The sequence below is a fragment of the Mesoplodon mirus genome (assembly GCF_964341445.2).
Source record: "Mesoplodon mirus genome assembly, chromosome: 5".
Lineage (NCBI taxonomy): Eukaryota > Metazoa > Chordata > Mammalia > Artiodactyla > Ziphiidae > Mesoplodon > Mesoplodon mirus.
In genome coordinates this window covers 16,440,634-16,449,528 of record NC_138980.1, presented here as the reverse complement: position 1 = coordinate 16,449,528, position 8,895 = coordinate 16,440,634, and the positions used below count along the sequence as shown (strand labels likewise).

The 8,895-nt window shown below is 36.0% G+C and overlaps 1 protein-coding gene across 3 annotated transcripts in view; it reads right to left on the bottom strand.

Moving 5' to 3' along the window:
* Positions 1–8,895, bottom strand: part of CREBRF (CREB3 regulatory factor) — a 65,810-nt gene that overhangs the window by 1,981 nt on the left and 54,934 nt on the right. For 2 of the 3 annotated variants that reach the window (XM_082620524.1, XM_082620526.1), the window contains exon 9: positions 2,050–7,699. In XM_082620524.1, coding sequence (XP_082476650.1) covers positions 7,584–7,699 — 116 coding nt within the window. In that variant the 3' untranslated portion in view covers positions 2,050–7,583. Of the gene's footprint in view, positions 1–2,049; positions 7,700–8,895 lie in introns of those variants that run through there. The other variant, XM_082620525.1, reaches the window with a different exon arrangement.

Sequence of the window (8,895 nt, the reverse complement as noted above, 5' to 3'; positions counted from 1 at the left end):
GGAGGACTGACAGGTTTTATGCCGTTGACTTTTCCTATTCAAGAACTTGGTCCATCTTTCCACTTGTTCGTCTTCTGTATCCTTCATAGTATTTTAATGTTTTCTTCAGAGCTTGTACCTTTTCTGTTAAGCTCATTCCTGGAGACATTTTAAGATTAAAACCTTTTAAAGAAACTGCGGTTGACATTTTTCAGGTCAAACGTTTTGGATCCTCAAGTAGAAGCTCCCTGTTCAGGACATTGAAGAAACCCAAACTCTGCACGCGGTAGATCGGCCCACGTGACCTTGAGCCCCTTTCCCATCATGCTACTTGCTGGAAATTCCTCTGCAACCAAGAGTCGCCAATTGCATCTCCATGAGGCAATTAGAGAAAACATAGTTCCTCTTTTCTCCACCCTCCAACATACTCCATTCTAACAAAAAAGACTCAATTCTAAGGCCTTCAGCTAGAGGCCATCTTTGAGGGATAGATATACAATTTGGTGACCCGCACTCCCCATCACTGACTACTGCCAATGCTGTTTTGTTTCCGTCACCTTTACTTACTGATCCTGAGACTAGCTTTTGTTTACTGCATCTACTAGGTTCTGGCTTTAGTTCTTTCTGGTTTTCAGACCCTAGGCCCATTATCTCCCTTCTACACAGACATCCATCCAAATATTGCCAGTGACTTGGCCAGGTCCCTTACAGAGGAGTATGGATTGTCTCTGAGTGCTGCAAGCAGACTGCCATTTAAATTGGAGTTCTGTATCATCTAAGCTGGGTCTGGGGTGAGTCCCTGCATCTGGGTCTAGTCTCTTCTGTAAAGTGGACATGATCACCCACCTCACTGGGCCACAGAGAGCAGCAGGTTGAGTTCCCTGATAGGAAAGCACCTAGCAGGGGCTTAATGAATGCCACCCTAGCCTTCTAGGACTTTCTAATGCCTTCTTCCTATTCTGAACCTTTCAGCTGGGATATTAAAGTATTTCCCAACTAATGTTTTTCTAAGGTGCTCTCCTGGTTACAAAATCAATGTGGGCAACGAAGGACAATTGAACAGCCCACCTCACTGGGCACTACCTAACAGAAGGGTTGGTTTCTTAAGAGCTGTACTGGAAGGGCTGGCTCACCCAGCCCCTGAAAGTGTCCAGACTTTGACAGAGGCTCCTGTGAGGTCAAGTCCTGCAGCAGAACCAGTCCATGAGAGGCTAGGCCCACTTTGCTTCCTGACAGCCTCAGTGTCACGCAAATGAAGCAAAAAGGGCTTCTTTAAGGGACCAGGGATGTCATGCACACAGCCTGTCAATTCTCTTAACATACCCCACTTGATGTGGTACCAGTGTCCTTGCAAACACCTCTGTGGTAACGTACCTAGAACCCTTTGCGTGTTTAACAGCTCTTGTGGTGTTTTGTGGCCCTGTTCACACGTGGCCTCTCTCAGCAGACTAAACGTTAGGGGCGGTCTCTTTAGTTTCCTTCTGGCCAGTACGTAGCACAAGTCTTGGCAGAGAAAGTGCTAAACAAATGTTTGTTGGCCGAAGGAACACACTGCTACAGTGGTGTTTACTCGGGTCCCCTGATTTAACAGTTCTATGTATACGCCCAGCCTAGCTTGGGGACGTACTTAGAATTATGAAACACACAAACACATACAAAGGCTTAAGTCAGGAGAGACTCAAAATACCTTCTTTCCCTCAGAGAAATCGCTTGGCCAAAGAATCAAGGAGGAGAAATAAGGATAAACTAAACTATGCTCTAAGCTATAAAGAATGTAAATGTTTTTGTCAATGAATAATTCTACGTAATAGCTAAATTTAACTAAAGTATTGAAAAAGCAGCCCAAAGTGTTAAAAAAAAAATGTTAGCTGTTCACACACTACACCAAGAGAGGGGCAGCGCGATCAAGAGTTCACTGCTGTCTCTAGTTTGGAATTTTGTTGCAGTGGGTTATTCTGAAGGGTGGATGATCACCTTGGAAAGCAACAGAAAAGCAACAGAAAAAGGAAGGACGAAAGCATGAGGCAAACAATTCAAAACCTTTTCTTTTCATCTTTTTTTATTTTAAATTACAAAGGATGTTGCATACACTGATGAATCTGTATCTGACTAGAAGTGCTGAGGAGTTGGAAGGTGACAGAAAACAAAGGCAATGTTTGAATTGCCTTTTCTTCTGAAAAGAAAAACTGCACAACTATTAACCAACATTTAATAGAATAATTTTTAAACAGCTCATGCGTCAACGAGATAAAATTCTTTCTAGACAATAGACAAGACTGAATCCAATAAAAAGTTTCATAGCTCCAGTTAGGGGAGTGGGGAACAAAACTACAGAATATTTATGATAGCATTACAAACAGGATCCTACATAACTATGCAAAAGAGGTCGCCACATTGTATGAACAAACACTTTGAATTCTTGCCCTTCCGCTCTTCTCTTGTGACGTCTTATGTGCAGTCAGCCCTAGTATCACTGTTAACCACAAATGCTAAGTTATAGGACAAATCCTAGGGAAAGAAGGTTAAAAAAAAAAAAAAAGCAGGCAGTGGAATACAGTGTCATAAAAATGTGGTGAAAAGGCAGATACAGTACACACATATACATTTCTGTTATTTGGTTCTGAAAAAAACAAAGGGCGAAGGGCAAGACACAGTAATCAGTCCCGCTCACATCCACCCATAACTTAATTAACTACACCACTGTGTTTACATTGTTATGAAAGAGGCAAACTTAGTTCACCCGAACTTGGCACATTGAAATACCCAACTTTGATGTTCCTCACTAGTCACCAAGTCATCAGTTCCAAAATACTATTCGGAAGTAGTTTTAAGGTTCTATTCCCTCACCACTACCCCCAAATCTCTCTTTTCTAAAGGAAAATGGCAATTTGGCATAATTCAGTTCCTAGGTGTAATTTCTACAATTTCAGTCAGTTTACTAAGCACGAGGATTATGCTTCAACACATAATCCCACTTGTCTATGGAAGTGTAAAACTGTCAGTAGTACATTTTCATCATCTTCCCCCAACATGCTAATTCCTTAAAACGAAACAACCATTCCTACAGTTGACATTCATGGTTACATCCCAATGTGTTTGAAATATTAAAAAAACATGGAGTCATCTTCTCATAATGCCCTTATTAAGATTACAAAGATTACAAAAGAATCCACAAGTATTACGGCACTGTGTGAGGCTTATTTGTCATGATCCGAGGGAAGAACAAGACTGCAGTTCTGTGCAAAGTTGTGGAAATGGCCTTAGTTCCATGGGAAATGGTATTCCACAATAGACTTCACTAGAAGGATAATTTGAAACTTTAACACTGAAAGCATAATTCAATGCGTTCTCAAAATTCAAGTTTCAAGATTTGGAGAGATGCTAACATTCTGTTACATAATTAACTAGAAAATACTTGAAGAAAATTTTAGGAAGACTATATAAAGAAAGGGAACGTAAGTTTTTGTTAATTCCTGCTGAAGGCAACTTGATTTCGTTTCTTAGAAAGTTAACTAACTCTTAGCAGCTAAAATATTTTGAAATGTATGGAATAAAGAAAAGCACATCCATTCTTGACATTTTGGTGAATAAACTAACAGCTTTATTAATGAAGGCAAACATCAGATAATTGTATGAATATTATATATAAAAAAAGAAATCCAAACTAACAGCATTGTATTTCAAAAGTACTGTACTTCTGTTTCTTTTAAAGAGACTTGTCATCTGTTTTATAAAACAAACAAAATGAGTACTCTCCTCCTAAAAAAGTCTGGAAAAATGAAAATAGTCAATTTCAAGCTGATGAACTGAACATACCTTTCTTTAAATGCAGACTATTGCTAAGGAGCAAATGAAGTCAAGCATCAGAAAGAAGATGTATGACAAATTCATGAAAGTTAGGAAAAAGGGATGTAGTGAAATTACTGCTAATCTCTCCCCCTCATATTCAAAGACCATTCAAAACTGGTCTTTCATACAAATATAAAATAACAATAAGGAGAGGGAATTTGAAACCATACCCATCTGAAATTCTTCATGATGTTTTTATAATAGCTCTGATTCTCTTACCAAAAAGGTCAAAGTGAAAGATTTAGGAAGTGAAAGGGAATGGAGATGTTTTGTTTTAAATGTACAAGTAAGGCACAATATAAAGCCACATCATAATCTGTCATGAAGGATATAGGAGAGGACAAGAATCGTACATGGTACAGTAGAACAAGCAATCATATTGACTGAAAAAGTGTGGCACCCAATTCAAAACTCAGACAAGATCTTAACAAGAACAACTGGACAGCATGCTTTCATATGGAGACAAACTCTATAAAGAATCCAGTGTATCTGAAAAGAGGAAGAACGTTTTTTGTTTTTTTAAATCATAGTAGTACTAGAGTCAAAGTTTATAATTGCTTTGGGAACAATGGGTTTATTTGAGGTGAATTCACAATGCCTTCACTTAAAGTAAAATTCTGGACTTCATTATGAGCTATCTGTATACCATGTATGAACACAGAAAACCTTTAGAGAGCTCTTCTCTAATGATCTTCACCCAAAAATACATGCCACAATTTTCAAAAACAGAACACGTACAATTGTTGGGGTTTTTATGTTACCCTTATAAGATTTGTTTGTGTGATACACTAAACGTATATATTTTTATGACAATAGAGGAAGCAGATTATTACTGGCATTAAAGTACAACCATTTCTAGACGGTTTTAAATGCCACAGAGTCCCCTGGTTAAAATGTAAAGCTGCACAGCTTGCCTATGTCATCTTTATGATAAAGTTAAAACAGCAAGAGGATTTAACTTTCACTCTACATTTTACTGCCAGGTTTTTATTTAGATCAAGTATCGCTGCAGCATTCTGACCAGCCCAGATTTAGCAGCAAATGGCAGGAATCATATAAAATGCAATTTTTTTAACAAAGTGCTTTTCTAAGATATACATACATATATAAATAGGTACAAAATAAAGTGTCAACATTAAAAAGCTCAACTATTTAAAAGCTTTTACCTATTTAACTTAAGTAGTACATATAAAACACTGAAATGCAAGGATATGGAATCTACTAAACAGATTCAAAGTCTTTTTTTGAAATGCAAGACCAAAAAATCAAATTCTGGTTTGCAGACAAGAAAAAGGTATAAAAAACCAGAATTCCTAACAGAGCAGCTAGAAAGGGGCAATTTTATAAACCTCATCAGCTGAATCTCTATCATGAAGTGATTTTCACCTGATTGCAAAACTGCCATATTTTGGAACATGTTTCAATTTCCTAGACACATTCTGTCAAAACTTCATATACCTCCAAGTTACAAACCTGTGCTTTGCCTTCTCCCACCTAAAAATGAAAAACTTTAAACAATTAACTTACTTTCTATTAAACCATTAGATCTAAGCTTATCTGTTTAGTGTGAATGCACTAACCAGGTACATTTCCACCAAGCACACAGGGTAATCTTGTGCATCACACAGTTCAGCTAAGGTGTTAAGACAATCCTTCTTAGAGTTTCTTTTTCATAATGTCAAAGAAGCATGAAAGCAACATTGCTCACTTGTTACTGTGTGTTTTAGAATCAAACAAACCTTTATAAGCTATAGCTTCATGTGCTATCACTTACAAATGGGAAAGCGTGGTGGGGAGGGAGAAAATAACAGAAAAGGAAACACACTGTATAGACAAAATATAATTCAAAATAAATTCTCCAAGGGGTAATGGAGAAATAGTTGGAGAAATAGATACTTTCCCAGCAGCTAGGTCGGAAATTTTTGGTATTTTTTTTTCTGGCTAAATAGGGTTTTTTTTTTAAGGTATAATTTTTAAGCTACCAGTTTTCAGAGTTCAAAACACAAGATTTGAAAATAAAACAGTAAGAGAGACAGGACGGAAAGATCTGTAGGGAAGGTTTATAATGTTGCCTTGACAAAAGAAATTTCTCATCAAGAGGTAAAGCTTTAACATAGTTAAAACACTGACTAATGAAGCTGTTTTATGTGAACAAAAAAGAGCACCTAAAAACTAAATGTGTTAATATTTCTCAGTTCTAGAAACTATAGAAGAAGAATAAGTCACATGTTAAGTTTGAAGAAGCTAGTTTGAAAATACCTGTACAAAAATATAAAAATCTATAAATCTTTTTGTTTTTGTTTTAAGCTTGTGTTGATCTTTGAAAATATTACATGCACAATAATACATCAATTGGAAAAGTGGCAACTAAAGAATTAGATATTTTTAGCTTTTTTCTGTCTTTACATATATATATACATAATACAATAAAAATAATCTGTATTTTGGTTGTTTGGTGGAAGTATACTACAATAAGCTAAATAAACTTTTAAATTTTCAAGGTCAAAAACTATTTTACCAATAGCTTACTAAAATGAAATATATTAAAATTTCCTACAATAAGTGCAGAAATAAAAAGACTTATAGACACCTAAATGGCCACCAACTTATCTACTATGGAAGCGAACTAGAGGAACAGCAAAATAATATCTGTATGTGTGGATGCTCCTTCTGTAGATAATTGGACCCAAACAGAAATAAAATTCACAGTTCAGTAAGATCCCTAACCCTGACCTTTTCGTTTTTCTTTTTTTCTCCTTTTTTTTTTCATACATTCATACAGTATCATGTAAGCTGTGCAAAACTTTACTTAGACTGGCAGTATGCCATATCAGTTGCATTTGTCTTTGGTACAAAAAATAAAACAATCGCAATAATGTGCAAGTATTTGTCTTCTTCCGGTCAAGTACCGAAATATGAGTTTTCTAGAGCCATCTTTTTTTTGTTTGTTTTTTTGTTTTGTTTTTTATACAATACACAGACTCTGTGGCATATATCTACATTTCAACATAGTCCTATATACATTCAAAAAATTTGAAAAAGAGTTGGAACAAAAAAACATTTAAACCCCATAATTTTTCCATCTATATATCTTGTTTTTTCCTCATTAGGGTTTTCATGATACAAAATATTACCAGTTTTATAGTTTCCCCAAAATACAAGGCACAAAGAATATGCTTTTTTTTTTCTTACTTGCACAGACATTATATATATATATTTATATATATATTTATATATACCATATTGAGCTCGGAAAATGAACATCTAATATGGCACATGGGCATGAGTGCTGGGTTGTGCCATGTACAAGTGAGATTAATGGTTGTGGAAAATTAGAACAAAAAGCAATAATTCTAAAAACAATCTGAACTGACTGTTTAAAAAAATGCTTCCTCAATTTTTTTTGTGTGGTTCAGAGCATAAACCTGCCACAATATTTGGCATTTACTATTATCTTCACTCTTCCAAAGTGTTTTGCTTTAACAGATTTTGTAATCTGTATCTAAACATACGCTTAAATGTATGAGTTTCAATTCTGATGCCAGTAGCAGTTTTAACCAACGGTTTATGCTCTGAAAATGTAATAATCAAGTATTTTGGATCATGCTTCACTTATGCTACTTAGTTCTTAAAACAATGTAACCTAATTGTAAATGTTTACATAATGCTAAACTGACATGCAAAACAGAATGAAAATTTACAATGAACAACGTGACAAACACAGACGTTTCTGACCAGTGGTCCAGTGAGGCTGATTACACTTTTGATGTTGGTATCCTTAGTCCTACAAGGCCTCCAGTGGGATTGCCTTCCGCAGTCTTCTCTAACACTTGGTTAACAAATTCTGAGGTTTGCCCAGCAACTGGGAGACCTGAAGAAAAGAATAATAGGCACACTTAGACACATGTGAAAGTGAGGAGTAGGAAAATCTGAGGGTCAGGGGTGACTCTCAGCTAGACACTGGTCCCAGATGAGTGTTCTGTCGTTTGCTACTGCAGCCCAGAAAATAATTCTACCCACCATAATTAGAGCCTACAAGATCAGAAGGATCAAACCACCAGTCTCTTCCAACTGCTCCAACCTCACTACATCTCATGGATGGGCTTCACCCACGTGTCTGAAAATATATACCTGAAGGATGTTTTCATTCATTTTTATAATGACTGGATCAATTTTGCTTTCCTTTTTCTTCATTTTAAAGAAAAGTGGATAAATAAGCAAACTTGGAAGAGAAGAGGGAAAGGTGGGCGACACTGCAGGTATGTTGATTTTTTCATCTTCCTCATCCTCTATAGCTGAGGTCAAAGATATTTGATATATTGATTTTACGTAACAGAGGTGTACGTGTTTTAAATGTAATACAAAACTGAGCAATTAAAGGAGATGGAAGCAGAAAAATACTATGCAGTAACTGCTCATAAGAAGTCAAAAGATACTGTAAAAAACAGAAAATTGACACCACCTTAACCATGTGATCATAAACAGCCTGACCAATAACGGGACAAACTGATACTGTTTCTTGATTGACATAATGAGAAGGATATATAACCTACAATGTATTCTTGCCAAGAAAATTTAACTGTAACTAATCATGGGCAAACAGATGAATTCAAATGTTGGGACATTTTACAAGATCAACTACCTGGATTTTTTATGGAAGAAAAAAAGCCTGGGAGACTGATCTAGATTAAAGGAGACAAAAAAAAAAAAAAAAAGACACAACTAAATGCAACTCATGATCCTTAATTGGATCAAAAACAAACAAAAAGGTTATAAAGGACATTACTGAGACAACTGGAGAAATTTAAATATGGACTCCATATAGATGTCACATCAATGGAAGTTATACCAGTATTGTGTCTAAGTAAGAAAGTGTCCTTGTTCTTGAGAAATACATGCTGAAGTAGTAGTTATGGATGAAGAATCATATGTTTATAAGCTACCTTCAAATATATAGGGGAAAAAATGTACACAGAGGCAGAAATAAAGCAAATGCAGCAAAAATATTAACAGTTGGTGAATCTAGCGGAATGACACGCAGGTGTTCACTGGACTATTTCTTTCTAC